This window comes from Candoia aspera, chromosome 3, assembly GCF_035149785.1.
Source record: "Candoia aspera isolate rCanAsp1 chromosome 3, rCanAsp1.hap2, whole genome shotgun sequence".
Taxonomy (NCBI): Eukaryota; Metazoa; Chordata; class Lepidosauria; order Squamata; family Boidae; genus Candoia; species Candoia aspera.
In genome coordinates, this window is record NC_086155.1 from 175218927 (window position 1) to 175236071 (window position 17145).

The 17145-nt window shown below is 35.3% G+C and overlaps 1 protein-coding gene across 1 annotated transcript in view; it reads left to right on the forward strand.

Moving 5' to 3' along the window:
* Positions 1-17145, forward strand: part of C3H8orf34 (chromosome 3 C8orf34 homolog) — an 82331-nt gene that overhangs the window by 53768 nt on the left and 11418 nt on the right. Inside the window, exons 10-12 of the mRNA XM_063300247.1 lie at positions 782-855; positions 8997-9117; positions 15096-15589. Coding sequence (XP_063156317.1) covers positions 782-855; positions 8997-9117; positions 15096-15589 — 689 coding nt within the window. The remainder of the gene's footprint in view (positions 1-781; positions 856-8996; positions 9118-15095; positions 15590-17145) is intronic.

Sequence of the window (17145 nt, forward strand, 5' to 3'; positions counted from 1 at the left end):
AGGGAACAGAGACTTAAGCTTGTCAATTTATCATGAAGTAATTTTATACGTCTCAAAATCTTAATGACCTCTAGGAAATGGTAAATATTTCATTCAACAGATCATTTCAATATCTATTATTTTGTGAAAAATTCACCAAATAAAAATAATAATGATATAATTTCTCAAATCATGCATAGTACAGGTATTTGTAAAATTAGCAAAAAGTCAGACCTTGGAACCTCCCATAAAGAACATTGTGTAAATAATTTATTGGGGAAGAAGATGTCTAGAAAGTAATTTCACTTCTTTTTAATGGCAAAATGATTTTAAAGTCATAACAAACATAGATCATATCAAGCTAAAGTCTGTATTTGCCTTAATTATTATTTATTTTTAATTACATATAAATAAAATGAAAACCACTGTTTTGAGAGCCCAGTCCCCAATATATCAAGTCAAAGATCTAATGTGGACTTCAGTCTGGAAAATTTTTTCTACCTCTGGCTTAAACTGTGGTTGTCTTATGTAAGTTAGACTCAATTTGATATCTTGCATTAGGAATTAACTATGGTTCATATCAATTATAGCTCCAGTGAGTCACATATAATAACCTAGAGTTAGTTTACAACTGGAAACATGCTTCTGGTCTGTTGTTTATGGTTGTGGATGGGGTGGGAGGGTGCAAAATATCTTGTTTAAAAGCTAACAGATTACTGGGTTATGTTACTTGTTTTCCTATTCTTTCCTATTCTTCTTTCCTATTCTTCTTTTCCTATTCTTGTTTGCCTGTTCTGAACAGTATCAGAGCCTGGGACGGAAATATCCATGGAGAGTATTGATGAAGTGGAGAATGCATCCCAAGCAACTGAGCTGGTAAGAAGAACACTTTATAGGTATTGTCTTGAATATTACATAATATATTGTGGTTTACATACTCCAAGTTCATCTAGATGAAATAGTAAATAGAAAAATTGGCATGCATAAATTAATGAGTTAATATTTTAGTCTACTGCTTATAGTGCAGAAGCATTACAGATTAAATTCAAACTTTTAACTAGTCAGTGTACATAAAAACAAAAATATTTCAGCTGTGCAGCTATCTGGATTCAAAAGGGAAAAGTTGATCGGTGCTCACATGGATATGCACATTGTATCTGCCGGCACTTTCTTAAATCAAATATTTTTCTAAGATTGTGTGCAAATACTTTAAGGCACTGCCACCAAGTTGGATATGTGAACTGTGAACCATTTTTTCCTTTGAATCCAAATCTCTGCATACCCTAATAAATATATATACACAAAACGGAGAAAAATACCATTAACTGCAAAGCGTTAGGCATCAAATTACCTGATAGACTATTTGACACGATCAGTTAGTTTTAATACTGCTGACCTGGATGGCTCATACCCTTTTTCAAAAAAAAAAATGCTTATGTTAAAGTATAAACATTGTATTGTAAATGTAGTTGTAAATGTGTTAGCCTATACCATTTAAACCAAATAACTAACTGGCTTGAATAAGCTAACTATGAATGTGAGAGTATACAAAAAGATGCATTCTGTAAATGAAGAATTGTACTGGTTAGATAATGGCAACTGAGAAAATAATATTTCATGACACATCTTGTATGAGCCTGAGCCTTGATTTTTTTTTTAATTTCGACCATGGAGAGTCACATCTGGAGATACATGGTACAGTTTCAGCCAAGTAAGGATTCCAGCAGTGAAATTATCTTTTAAAATCTGGAGGTCAGAGTTGATGGGGTCATCCAGGGTCTTCCAATAGTATAGTGGCGTCGAAAAGTCGACACACAGTGTATTTTCTGGCAACTGCAAAATCTTTTATGTAACTACAATTAGTCTGCTTTTCCCCCTTCTTCCTAAAGTTTCATTTTGAAAATAAGAAAATAAAAAATATGGTGGCATGTTTGGAAGTTGTGATGGTCACTGTGGCCTTGGGAAGAGCAGGGCAATGGGATAAAATTAAGCATGGGAAAAACTTAATGATATAGGGCACCTATAGGTAAGAATGGAAGCATATAGAATCCATGACCTAAAAAATCAATACACCCCCCCCAGTCTGCCAAATCAAAAGAAAAATTGGCCAAAAATGTTTGGTCCTGCTCCTTTTGGTAATGCTGCATTTTCACTGGAAAGTCTCCTACACCCCATCAACACTAATGGAGGTTAAGAGTCTTTCCATTTGTACCCAGTCTGCCAGCATTGTTTTTCTGCCTTGTCCCCATAACGTTGCCTTCATCTTGTCCCCAGTCCATGAGTGAGAAAGCTTAAATCATCCTGAGCTGCATTGACATTTGTGTGTTTGGTGGTGGAAATGCACATGACAGTATGTACATTGTGGCACAAAATCTATTCCTTCATGGCTATGTCAGCCCTTCAAGGTAGGCCAGATCAAGAAACAGATACAAGTTTGACTGGAACTATACTTTATTGCTATGGGCTATAACAACAGACTCTTGAAAGCCTGATTGAGTTTTCCTTTCCCTCACTCTTACACTCCAGTGAATTGCTTCAGATTCTCAAATTACCTGGAGCCTTTTTGTGCCACTTCCCTGTATTTGATTAGCTTGAATCATGGTTTGAGATGAACTATCTCAGTATGTTTTTGACATTAACAATGTGCTGACAGGTTGCTTGACTTACAGGGCAGAAAACTTACAATTTCAATTAGATGTCATTTGAAATAAAACAAACTCTAATGTTGTTTTAAGGATTAAAAATATCTGCAGCGCTACAACAAAGCTCTGGGGAGGATTCTTATTTTTAAATAACATTAAAAAATGAACTAGCTTACATCATATGCATGAATAGCTCATGGAGCAAAAAGATAGAACTCTAATATAGAATGCTTCAAAGAATCCCGCATACTAAATATTTCATTAGCTGCTTGAATGGTAATCTGCTTTCTTAGTACTTCCTTCATCAGGATTAGCAAAAAAAAGAGGGATTGGGGGAGAGGGGCAGTAATATAAATCTAATAAATAAATAAATAAATTCATGGGATTGTAAAAAATATTTGATTGCATTTTGAAATATTTGTGACAAGTATTTCTATTTTGGAAAATTTGCTACGCTGATTACTGGAGACACGCCTATTTTTTCCTGTGTTGTGAAATTATTTCATACATTTGCTGGTAACAAAATATTCAGAATAAAACGTTCAGTTGACCACATTAAATTTGGAAGGAGCTAATTATTAAACAACAATTTCCAGGTTTTAATCTTCTATCAATTACTTTGAAATGCTTTTGCCTTAGCACCTTTTAGTTTGCTTTTTCTTAGCATGGTAGTACCAATTCTGTACATGCAATGTGAGAGATATTTTTAAGGAAAAAACTGTATTTGAAATTCCTGGGCAAAACTTAGTCTTTGTTTTTATATAAGAAAGAAAGAAACATCTGCATGCAGAGAGACAATACTTTCAAAGATGAGGTGATCTGTCTTGTGAAAGATGCTCAAATTGCATGCTGGGTTTATGAATCCAAAGACAGCTACAGTACAACTTGCCTTTTATTATCTAGATGGAATGCTCAAATTCCATCAGCTCAAGAGCTTGGTGTACTCTAACAATGGACCAAGCCAGGAACCAAAATGGGCTTAACTCAGGGTGGTAGAGTTGGGATTTTTAAAGGGCAAAATGCATTAAGCCCCAAAGGGAAAAGCCATCCATTCACAGCTTAAATCCTCAAAGCCCTAACATCTCAAAAAGGGCAATTAGTTGTTTTCAGGGAGTGAGGGGATTTACATTTTTTGCACTCTGAGCTAAGTGGATTTTGTTGTGATAATACTACTGTATGTACCATTGGTGTTATCTGGTAACATTTCTACAGGTAGATAATAAGGCATTGCAAATTATTGAGATTCAAAGGGGAAGCATGTGGAAGTAGAAATTTACAGAAGCTCCTCCCTTTTCTGAACTCTCAGTCAGTCCCAGGAAAAGATACATTTGATTTAATTTACTGGTGCAATATGTGTCTCCCCCCCACCCCCGTGCACTATGAATCACCTTTTCCTTTTTTAATCCAAACCACAGCACAGCTGTAGTAAAAAATTGAAAAAACCAGAAAATGAAATTCAAGCAAATGAAAACCTGCAAATTTCTCCTACTTTCATGTTAAGGACACCCTCCTTTAGAAAGCAGAAACCCCAGATTTTCAGTATTAAGACTTAAACAGAATAATTATTCAAGACAGATGAGTGCAAGAAGAGGAATACAACTTCTCTGAAAGAAGTTGCAGGACCTGGACTATTTAAATACAATGGACTAGTGTTCAGGTTTCAGTTAGATGATTAATGAAGCTCTCCAGGTAGACAAGCTGCTTTTCAAGGGCAGATACAGTAAATGAGCAAAAATTCTAAAATATTCAATCAAGCTTAGAGTTGGTATATAAGGACACTGTTTCTTACATTATATCCTGAGCAATTACTTTGACTTCCCAACTTGGCAGTAATGATTTAATTTGGTGTCCTGAGAGAGGGAGAGAAACTAAGAGTAATGACACCTTATATATTGATCCTGTACAGCTCGTACAGCTTGTAGTTCATCCTGGTTCCATATTCATATTGGTATTCATATTCATTCATTCTTTCTATCTGAGTGTAACATCATGCCCCCAATCCTCTACTCTCACCCTGGCATCTTACAGGTGTGTTGGGAATGTATTTTCTAGAATTACGGAAATTGTACTTCCAGCTTATTTAGAAGCCACCAGAGATGCTGTTAGAAAAAGCTTTTCATCTTTCATAGCAGTGTACAGCCCTTAACATAAGTGGAAATATATTAATTAAAGGATGGGCTTCTTGACTGAATTAAAGCATATTAAACAATTTGCTTTTAGGCTACTGGTTCTATTTAGAGTTCAATTTTTCATACGTTGTTGAAGTACAGACTCCTGTTTCTATGAACCTCCAAGCTTTAGCAAAAAGAACTCATTTGTAAGTCAACCCTCACCCATGGAAGATTATTAGGAGACTTCATCACTACCTTTCAGTCCAGCAGCTTCATAGAGTTATTGTCATAAGGAAAAAATGGAGAGTGTGCAGTGGGCACTGCCCTGAGTATTTGGAAGAATGGTGATATAAATCTCAATTTTATTTTTATCTATCTATCTATCTATCTATCTATCTATCTATCTATCTATCTATCTATCTATCTCCCTATCTGTCTCCACCCACCCACATATACATACTTACACACAAATTAGACATTAGTGATGGTTGATCTTGCCCTTCAGTGGGTTGATATTAAGAATCCTTCTACAAACCCTTTTCCAATTTTCCAAGAATATAAGGAAACAATTAAAGGAGTGTTTGAATTTGGAACATTCATGCCAGGAGGAATTTGCCTGAAGTAACCTGAGTAAAGACAAAAATACATGTTATGTAAGTGAAGAAAATATTGAAGAGTCGGGAAAAAGCTTTTTAAACACTGACATATGGCTGACTTTAGTTGCTGGCAAATACATCTTAAATCTATTAGAGTAACAGCTTTCTACTGTTGTAATAGCTGGGGTCTTGCCTTAGTTCAAAGTTAGCTAGGAGAGTGGTCAAAAGCCATTTCCAAAAGTAACATTGACAAGGACATTTTGATCATTTCCTTTGGTGGAAAAATGGAAAACTCCCGCTAAGAAATGTTTTTCATGTATTTTAACCTGGCTTTAAAAGTAACAGTAACATCAAAGAGAACATTAGCATTGTTTGAAGCATGGGACTCTCTTACTCTATCCCCACAAGCAGAAGGAGAAAGAAGATGTGGGAAAGTGGGATACAGAAATAGACCCTTCTCAGTAACATTTACACATTCTAGCTTTTCCTCCAGATTTTCTGTGATTATCTTAAAAGGGTTAGGGTTGATTTCCATTCATTTTAATTGTACTGAAAAGACTTGATCGTGGCCCGTTCCCTTTTGTCTTTCATTGTTTCTCCTATAAGTCCTCATGTATCTATGTAAGTAATCATGAACCACAGTGTTGGCTATTTCAGGTAATAAAGCAAGAATTAGAAACTTGAAGAATAACTTACTTTTTCAGCAAAAATAGATTTATTTTGTCTTAAATTCTATCACTCCTGCCAATGCCTTTTCATCAGTTATGGCATTACAGACCAGAACACTGTAAATCTGAGCAAAGAACTTGTATTTGTGATATAGGCTGTGTATTCATGTCTGCAAATATTTTCAGATATAAACCTACAGAGCTTTTATATACATTCAATTAAATATATGAGATTTTCTATTGCAATCTTTCATCGAATATCTCCCAGCCAAGTACTTCACTTGTCTGGCCACTTCCCAAGAAATGCAAATGCTTGACATATTGATATGTTTATCTTTGGCCAAAATGGATATCTGTTTTATGAAAGGAACTTAACTGACCTCCATAAATAAGACTAGGTTTGTTTTTATGATATTAGTGATTTTTGCAGGATGCAGAAGCTTCAGCATTATTACCAGCAGTAGCTAGTGAAGGTCTTCTTTGGGCCACTAGATGTCACTGTGGAGTCAGATTTTAAATGACCTGTTATCTCTTAGTTCTCTTTTCTCCATCTACCTGCTGCAGATTCAGCTTTGGGGAAAACACGTATAGTAACAAAGAATGAAAGTTAAACATGGTTCTTAGGTGTGCAATTAATGTTTCTGAATTGATACTTCAATAAGGACCACTAAATCCTGCAGTTGTGTATAGCTATGTTTAAAAGCTACAAAAAGATTCTTCTCTGTAAATTTCCAGGTGTCTATATATCTCTTTATAGCAGATCTCTGGAGATTGGTGTCAGTAGCTGTGATGACTTTACAGATCATAGGATGCAGCAAGAAACAGATTCTCAATTGAGCTGTGCTTTGGTATAACACACACACACACACGAGTATATCACAGCAGGTACAGTTACAACTCTAGTTGTCTCGGGCATAGGATGGTGTGCAGATTCCATCTTCAGTTTACCCAGCAGGTGTGTAAAGCAACTATTCCCTCACTTAAAAGCACATACCTCTAATGGCCACAGCTATTTCCTTTGTACCAGCAGGTTTGACCTTCAGATATTCAACCACAGCTTAGTCTCTGGCTTGAGTATATTGTAGTTAATGTCTGATTTCCATAAACTCTTGTGTCCCCCAGCTTCCACTACTCCCAGAAAAATGGGCAAATATAGACTTCCTTGCTTACTTTGATCACATAGTAGAGGACAAGTAGTTTTTATTCAGTGCAGGATGAAAAGATGGTCCATCAGTCAATATTTGAACCCAACCCTAAACAAGTCAACCATAGTTTTATGCATGTCATTAATAGAATATCATGTAGGGTTATAAATATATCCAATTTATCCAGCAGCACTGATGTTGCTGAACAGAACCTTTACAGCTAAGGGCCGTTTGAAGTTTGAGGCTGGTCAGAGATATTTGACATGAGAAATAGCTCTCCATACTGAAGAATCCTCAGTTGCTTTTCCAACTCTTCTGCTTCTTACAAAAGGGTAAGAAGAGGTTCATCCAATGATCATTGGGCCTCCCTGATATATATATTTCCCAAAACCAAATGCTCTGCGGAAGGAAGGAAGGAAGGAAGGAAGGAAGGAAGGAAGGATCTCCACAGATTTTGTTGATTTGAACATGTGGGTTCAGTCTAATAACAGCAACTACATTCTGTTTCCCTTCATGCATAATGTTATTTGTATGGATATAAAGACAACCCACTTTTCATAGATTTGGCAAGGCTCTCTAGAGATAAACATCACTTCCCATACTTCTCACTCTGTTCCTCACTAGTGGTCCTATCCACAAATATTTCTGCAGCAGTATATCTTTAAAGATTTGATCCACTAAATGGAATATGTAACTTTTTTCAGTTATTCCATATGCATAATTTGGTAAATTGGGGATAGAAGGTTAGGTGTGGAAACAAAAGCTGAAATTTCTCTGAATTAGATCACTTCTTTTATAAGAAAATATTTTGCAAAGTTAGTTTCTGCATGAGCTAGAAAATATGTCAGAATATTTTAGCAGCTTTTATAAAGTTGATTGATGTGATACTTAAATGCAGCCAGTGTTTCTTAATGCAGAGCTTCAAGTTTAGATATCTTATAAACTCAGCAGATTATATAGTTATGGCTCACACTCTCCTCCTACATTTTTTAAATATAATAACATGATTTATGGAAACATAATTACATTTCTTTTGTCAGTAAGTGTTTAAATGAAAAATGGAATATCTTTTAACAATTTTGCTTTAATATCTGTCAAGATATTTGTGGAGCCCAGCCTGATAAATATTCAGGAACAGTTCCAAGACAGACTGATACAGCTTTCTCCCATATCATAGGATATTAGTCACATAGTATTTAATTTGACTATTTTGGAATTTATCATCAATTGTTGTTTGAGAATTTGGAAGAGTAGTTACACTGCAAAGTATAGATAATTAATATTTTTAAAATTTACTTCTTTGTTTTCATGAATTATTTTCCACACCTGCTCATAATTTTGTTGGCTGAAATTTAAAAAAACTACCAAATTCACTTCAAAGTTTCTCATTTTAAAAACAGCTTCTAAAATCAGTTGATGAGTTCCAATAAATATAAAAAAATTTAAATATTAAATTGTTCAGTAGCTGAATGCTTTCCTTGCCAACAATGGTTCTAAAGTAATTATGTCATGAGTTGTTACAATTATATAGTGGCATTGGAGATGCTTTTTGCCTCTGAAGGTAGTAGGTTATATTCATATTGAAGTCAATTTGATGTTGGCTTAAACTGAATACATTTCAGTAAAATGAATAGGTTCACACAAACTCTAAATCATATTAGGATTTGGCCCAAAATGTCACCTTAACTTAACACCTTGACCTTAACTTGTGGCAATGTTAAGGTGTATTACCTGGTACTACTAAGACTATCTTAATTACTTAATTAAAAGAAGGGCCATTTGAGTTGTTATATAACTGTAGATGAATCCACAGTACACAAAATCATTGTTGTATTCTTCATTGCTTTTGTTCTAGAATCATCCGGCCTGGGCTCTAGACATTACAGGTTCCAGAAGTAGAGACTCTTCAAGTCAGAAACTATTAGAAGATTCACTGGCCACAAAAGAACTACAGACCATGGAAAAACACCTCTCTGGTAGTGTTATGCACAAGACTTTAAGGTTTCTTTTAGAAATAATGTAGTAAATGTTTTGGGTGAATATGATATGAAAAGATTACCTGAATTGTTGTGCTACTCTATTGTTTTTAAGACAGGCACCGACAGTAGGTTGCCTATAGCAATTAAAGGAGACAACTGCCTTACAGATATATTTCCGTATCTCAGTAATATTGAGAGCCAGTTTGGTCTAGTAGTTAAGGCAACGGACTAGAAACCAGGAGCCTGAGAGTTCTAGTCCCATCTTAGGCATGAAAGCTGGCTGGGTGACTTTGGGACAGTCATTCTCTCTCAGCCCAACTCACCTCACAGGGGGGTGGTTGTGGGGAAATAGGAGGAGGAAGGAGTATTAGATATGTTTGCCACCTTGAGTTATTTATAAAAATAATAAAGGTGGGATAAAAAAAATCTAAAGAAAAATTTCCATGCCAGTGAATTCTTATTATTAGTGTTAGGCAGCGCTGTATACATTTTCCCAGAAAATTCCAGAAAACCCATACTTTGAAGGAGATAATTTTCTCTCAAGCCATTTGACTTTTATCTGGAGTGTAAAGAATAATTGTTAGGTTCTTAGTGTTGCTGTATTTACATGACCAAAATTGTCATGAGAAAGGATAACAGATACAAGCACATAAAAGAATGAAGCCCTAATTCTTAAGCATCACAGAATGGTTCTTTATTAAGCTCTTATTGCTCCTGTGTTCTAGAAGACAAATTATTCCAATTTCTTACCCTTCGTTTCCATAATTTAAAAGTCCTAAAAATGAAACTACTGTATGAATACTTCTTGAGGATAGAGAAAAACTATGAAATGCACTGATAGTTAATATCTAGTGCAAATGTCTATAACCAAAAGTAATACCTGTATTACAGAAAAAATACCTGGTCAGGTGCTTAAGGCTGATTGTTACCATCAGACTATATTTGTAAGTTTTTTTAGGGTCATTATTGGAGACAGAACACAGGCATAATTCTGCTAGCAAATTCATACATTTTATTATTGTTGGGGTTCCTTCTTTGAGCTGTTATTAGCTAAAAGAGACAGAAAAACCTCTTAACCTGATTTTGTTCGTACATTATCTTCAATGTACAAACAATACATCTGCTTCATGGCCTCTGCTGGTGATATTTAAATGGTGGCCATAACTATGCAACCCACTCTGCTTATATGATCAGAGTTCTTCCTACTTGACCAACACTAGCTTAAGAAAAGCAGGGTTTCAGCAACTCTTTAAAATCTATATATTTTATTAGGCTGTCCTTGGAAGGCAGACAATATTATTTTTAAAACGTGAGAAGGTTTTAAGGTGCTTCCATTAACTATTGATCTTCTTACCTTGCCTATCTGAGTTGTTATTGCTACTTTTCCTTTTTCCAGCCCACAGAGACATTCAAGCTCGCTCTGATGTTTAAATATCACCTTGACATTCCCAATGAACATGGGTAAACATGGGAAACCGCATTCTATTATTTCCAATAGTAACATTCTAAGAATGCAAAAATTGTTTTTTGTTTTTGCAAATAACAAAATGCTTGGCTTCCTTTTCAAATATCCAGAAATTAGTTAGGATCTCTTGTTATCCACACAGCCTCTTCATAATTAATAAAATTGCCATTTAATATTCTCTTGCATGTACTTCCTCCCATTCAGTGTCATTGATGTGAGCTTATTTAAAACAATGAATAGGACAAATATGTTCCCAGATAAGTATTTTCTGGCCCTGTTCTCTCTGAAATACTTCGTTTTTCATTTGTGAAAGTTGATGTTCAAAATCAAATACATTCTGTGCTAAATAAATGGAAACAGTTTTGTACTCGAAAATGGTTAAATTAACTGTGGAGAAATGATTTAAATGCTTTGCTTATCAGCAGAACCGATCAGTTTTTACAGATAACTGAAGCTGAGCCAAAATTATAATGGTTATTGAAACTCAGTGAAACATAAATACTACATTTTTCCAACATACCATCCCTCATTCACTGCAGGTAAGTCATGAACCAAGTCATTTGGAAAAACACAGGTTAATTTAATTGAAAGATGATTCACTGCACATTTGGTTTAACTTATAGCATCTATGTTATCATTTGTTAAACCAAGATTTTTAAGAGGTATCCTATAAATTTCAAGTGATGTATGTTTAAAAGGGGGTTGCATATATATAGTTTAAAACTTAATTCAAGGAAGGTCATTAACATTATTAACATAAAAATAACTAATTTGAAAATAAATTGAATGAAGTCTTCTGATTATAACATTTTAAGTTTATAGACATAATATGAAAGACATATTCTGATTGAATAAAGGACATTTTAATTGTGTCTACCTATATAATAGAATATAACAGAGCTGTGCATCATTCAAGAATATCTCAGAATAATTATTTTGGACCTCACATGAGCACAGAATCTCTATGCTTTTCAACAAAGCTATTTTTTTCATGGCTCAGTGCAATCTGGAAAATAAAGATATAGCTGTTTTAACAGTCACATTAACCTGAGATTCAAAGCACTTCTTCCAAATCATTTTGAAGTCTGCATAGGCCTAATGTACAGTGATTTTGATAATGAGACCTTACAGTTTATATAACAAAATACTGGCTTGATCAGAAACCCTTTGAGATCATGCTTATCAAGTTCATTCATAATGCTCTTCAACTGTAATTTTAAAATATTTTGCTGTAAAATAATAGGCGTTAATGGACAGTGGCAGTAATGCATATTGCAAAAACCATACTTAAGGTTGCCTTTAATCTCTTCCTATTTTCTGTGGTCATGGAATTGGAAAAAGCTTGCAAGTCATTTAGGCCAACTTTCTGCCCAGAGTTTTACCTATCTGCCCACCGCAGAGCAGCCTCTTTGATTTCTCAAGTGCTACCCCTAAAATCAATATTCCCTCTGGAATGGTGTATGACCATTTCAGTCTGAGAGGTTGCATTGGGAAAGAGAATTTGGTAAATTTATATTGCCAAAGAGGAAGCACATTTCTGCTTATATGAGCCATATTTGAGACCAAGCCATTGAATAGGTGAGTGCAGGAGAGGGTGATTCCAGCTGTACCATCTTCACATCTCTATGTTGAACCAAGATGTACATATGTAGATGTCTCTATGGAATTTTACTTCTCACAGTCATGATAATTGTTTGTGTGAAAACACACAGAAAGCCTATTTGCTCAATGTGGAAATTGGAGTCTGGCTAGCTGGCATTATCCTGCTCCTCTTTGTTGTACTTGTGTGGAATTAAACCTGAGGATTCAGTAGTTCTAGAGTTTACTTTGGATGCAGTAAAAATAAAAAGATGGAATATAAAGTGAAATATTAAATAAAGAATAAGTGATAGGGTTGGAGCTGAAGATATCAAATGGCATATCAGTAATATGGCAACAATTGCCTCATAAATCTGCTTGTGAGCAGAGGGAAGAAAGGAGCATGAATGGATTTGACATAGCAAGTAAAGAAAGTCTGAGTTGTTGACCAGGTAATAATATCCCAACTGTGATTCTAGGGAACTACCTGTTCTTCCAAGATTTTCAATCTGTGGCTCATTGCTTGATGGGATGCATTCAAGCTGGCAAGCTCTGAATAATCAACTACCTAGAGCAAAACTCTGAAAATACAATTGAGAATGAAAGGGCCCTCTAATAAGGTTATTCCAGTTTGATAGCAGAGTTAATAGTTAATTTGTATACAAATAATTTATGTTCTATTCCTTGTGTGCATGTGTATTCCAAAAAGTTTCCTTAGGAGTCTGTAAGTGCATATTGATTATCAGGATACGGCAACCCATATTGTTTAAGGCAGCCTCTGTGGCATTATTACATGCCAGATTGTCAGATAGCCATTAAAATGTGAAAAGTCTGCTTATTAACAATTTCTTGCTTCACAAATGACTGTGGGTAGGAGTATGAACCAGCACAAGATTTTAAGAACCTGACTGGATAAGCACAGGAGGTGATTGAATCATACTGCCAAATTACAGAGAAAGTGCAGAGCTTTGGTGTGGCAACTCATTTCAATTATTAAAAAGAGGGGCTATAACTTGTTTGTTTATGGTTATGTGCGTGCACATATTTATTTAGATAATGTTTGCAGGCATATTTGCCTCTGCCATATTTCAAAATACATCTAACTATCCTCTTGTTTAGTATGCAATTTCTGGGGAGAGTGATAAAGACAAGAGAAATATTCTAGATTGGGTCCAGGCTGAAAATAAGCAAAAACTTATCCCTTATCAAGGGATATTGACAACATTTTGAAGTTTCATTGATGTAGTCATTTCCTCCATTTTGGGATTAGATGAATATCTAGTAAATGTCATTTTTTTGGAATTCAATAAGAAGTTGATGAATTGCAAAGTTTATATGAGCTGTTGGATTATTATAATTTAATCTACAGATATAGATCCAGAGTTGAGAAGGGGGAAATAATTGTGCTAACTGTTCATAAATCTCTTTTTTCAGCCTTTAATGATAGTTTATGAGTTTGTCATGAAGGCTATGTTTACTTCTGGAGAGGAAGTCTGTGACAAAATGGTCTGAATAATAATTGATGTACTTTGGGGAAGTAGTGAAGAAGGGTGAGGCATTCCAAAACTGGTTGTGTATGTATGTGGACTTGTTCTGCCAAGTGTCCAAGCAGTGCTCAGGTGCTCAGGCAATTGGTTCTTTTTAGATCCAGAGACAATAAGCATGCCAGTGGATAAAGAAACTTTAAGCTTTATTATAAACTTAAGCAAACAAAGTTAAACGGAAACACAGTTTAAACTAGAAACACAGTTTAGGCAGATTATACAGAAGCATAAAAAGCATAGCATTAAGAAAGAAATCATAACATACCTAAGCAAGGTGATGCCTTTATTCCCTTTTGCTACCAGGATCCTCCTGGCCAAGGTAGCGGGAACACCCCAAAAGGATGGGTTTTTAGTTCCACAGAACCCAGTGTGCAGGATCTCTGTAGAAGCTCCCAAAACTCAAAAACAATCCTAAGGGTTTTTATCAAAGTCTGGCCCTCAAACCTCGTGACCCTCTTTCCATGGTACCGAGGCTGCATGGCCCAACCTTGATTAGGAAGCTTCCCAGGGTCTGTTTCCAAGAGCCTGGGAAGCTTTACAGATAAGCTAGTGCTTAACAACAACAATCTGGGGGTTTCCTCTTATCTCTCCCCCCACTCCAAACATATATTTTCTGGAGGGGTGTGGGAGGAGTGGGCTTATTCTTAAACATTTAATCTTGTGCTTTTCTTTTACCTCCCCCCATGCCAAACAGAAATAAAAAACAAGCCAGTTAGTATGACTCAAAATAAACTCTAATATTCTTTGTGTGAGAGAGAAAATAAAAATACGTCACTTAACTCCTCGAAATAACAATGGTCTTCCGCATTGCCACAACAGGACTCACTTTGAATCTGTATGATACTGCTTCCTGGCACCTCTTCAAAAAGTATAGGAATTGATTGGAATGGGCTAATTGATTATAGAGAATGAGAAATCAAAAAGATATGTAACCCTTTTCTCTCACATTGAATCTATCAAATGTTCATGCTTAGGAGAGAACAGGATACATTAAACACACCAGACTCAACAGTGTTAAGAATGGAAAACTTTCTCATACCCTGACATATTTCATGTATCCAAAAATAAAGCAGATACTTTTTTTCCTTTTCAAAATTTGACTTTGTGGATTTCCAAAGCACCAAATCATTCACTTCATTTCAGTGGGAATATCATCATAGATTCTCCCAGAAGCAGCCAATTTGACTGGGAATTTGGGAGTGGCTTCATAAGAGTGGTACTTCAAAAGGCATTCAAACCATCTTAGTTGAAAACAACTTGACTTTCCTAGTAGTAGAGTGTATTAACCATTTGCTTGTGTTAGAATGAAGCTGATTATCTTATATTAATTATACAGCTTTTCTTGTTTTTCTTCTTCCATTATATTGCTTAATTTTTGTTATATGCAGACATTGCAAAGGACCTAGTGCTGTGGGAAGAAGGAAGATTATCAAGAAATACAACTGGACAATCAACTCATGTAATTCCACTAGATCACCAGGGAAATTTTAAAGTTACCCTTAGCCAGGATTCAGGACCAGTTCAGAGTGGGAAAGATATTCAGCTCCAGCTTCAAAGAAACAAATCACCACCATTATCCAGTAACAATAGCCTGCTAGTCTCCAGTGTCACAAACAGTAGACCTCAGTCTTCCAATACACAGACCAACAGATCTTCTGGGCTGCCAACTCCAGTAAACAGGTCTGCAACCCCAAATATTTTGTTACAAAGACCTGTTTCCCCTAACAACCAAGGAAACAAAGAAGGAACTATTAGTATGCAAAGAAGCCAGGCTTTAATATCAAAGAATCAGCTTGGAAGGACCATCACCACTCCTGCAGGGCATCTTGAAACAACTGGAGTTGCTCTAGGAAATATCACTCAAAGAAGCAGTATGTCTGAAGTAAGCTTTTTGAAAAGAATTATAATACTATAAATCTGTAACCCAACTTCACTCTTATTTCTGTATTAGCTTTATAATTATTCTCTATTGCACTTATCCTTGATTAAGATTAATTAAAAGGAAAAAATACCAGTTCGGAATGAATTCATTATCACATTATTTATATTTATTATAATTTAATGCTACTTGCTGGTAGCACTGTTTAATTGCTCCCAAAATTCTGTGTCTATGTGTATCTACACAAACACACACACACACACATACACAATACATAGTTTGTGTACACATTTATAGAATTACTCTATTTTTCTTTTCTGTGTTTTGCTTGAAAATTAAACATATTTTTCATTTGTTTATTTATTTTATTTATAGTTCAAATTTTGTTACCACCGATCTTCCTCAAAAGATCGTCTGAATGCTTTGCTTTTGTAAAGTACTGGTTTTTGGTTTTCTAAAGAGATTCATATGCCTGCTCCTTTCTTTCTCAACACAAACTCTTGCAGTGTAGTGATTTATGAACTGGTAGGTTTTTGGCATTCCAGTGGCTATGTCCATTAACAACCAAGAACTACTCCTTGGCTCCTTCTGCTCATCTGTTGCTTTAATTCTAGATTAGGAACTGTAGTTGTATCTCAGAGTAGGATGGATCTCATGGAGGAAAGATATCCTAAGCAGTCTCTAGTTCTATTACACTTTAGTTAGCAATTTAGTCTCCAACTCTGTACTTTACCACTCATGCTGAGCTGTGCTATAAAAAGTGTCTAGCACTTGAACAACACAATTTGGAACAGTTTTTATCATTTAGTTTTCTTGTTTCCAAATTAGGGGCCTCTAGTGTAGTTTTCCATGCCCCATTTCTAATCGTTGAAATGCTTTAAAACTCTTCCTTTCCTTATGGGAGAAACCTCATTATAAACAGGTTTTTTCTAAAGCACGAATACATGAAGAATTTGGCAAAGATTTGCATGTCAGCTGTGAAGTTCTTTTTGTAAAAAGTCCAAGATTTTAGTTTTGCTATCTTGTCTGAAAGAATTATAAGTTGCCTGATGATCTGAGTGCTTATACATATGCCCTCAGCTCTGTTGGCATGGAAAATGCTATAGCGAACTTGCAGGTGTGTTACATTACTAGCTCAGTTCAAACTCAGACCAAGCAATATAAACTAGATAAATGTTTTTGTTACTGCTACAGAATGTATAAACCAATGCTTTAAATTCTTTTCTACATGCACTTATATACATTTAGCCTTTAGTCTTCAAATCTTTCTCCAACTGCAAGTGAAACAGATATGTCTGTGCATCATATCATTACAGTTTCCTTCAGTCTTTTATGAAGTGTACTGTATATCTTAATGCTTTATCTCTTCAGAACATAGTTTGTTGGATCTGTGATAGGTCTTAGACCTGGTTGGCAGCAGGAAAAGAAAACGTTCAAGTAACATGCTTTTGTTTTCTAGTTTGCTGTGTTTTGCTACTTATATTGAAAGAGCTAATTTTTTTGTTTGTTTGAACATTGGTTTATTTGTTTTAATATCCATTTTCCTTCCTCAAGGGCAT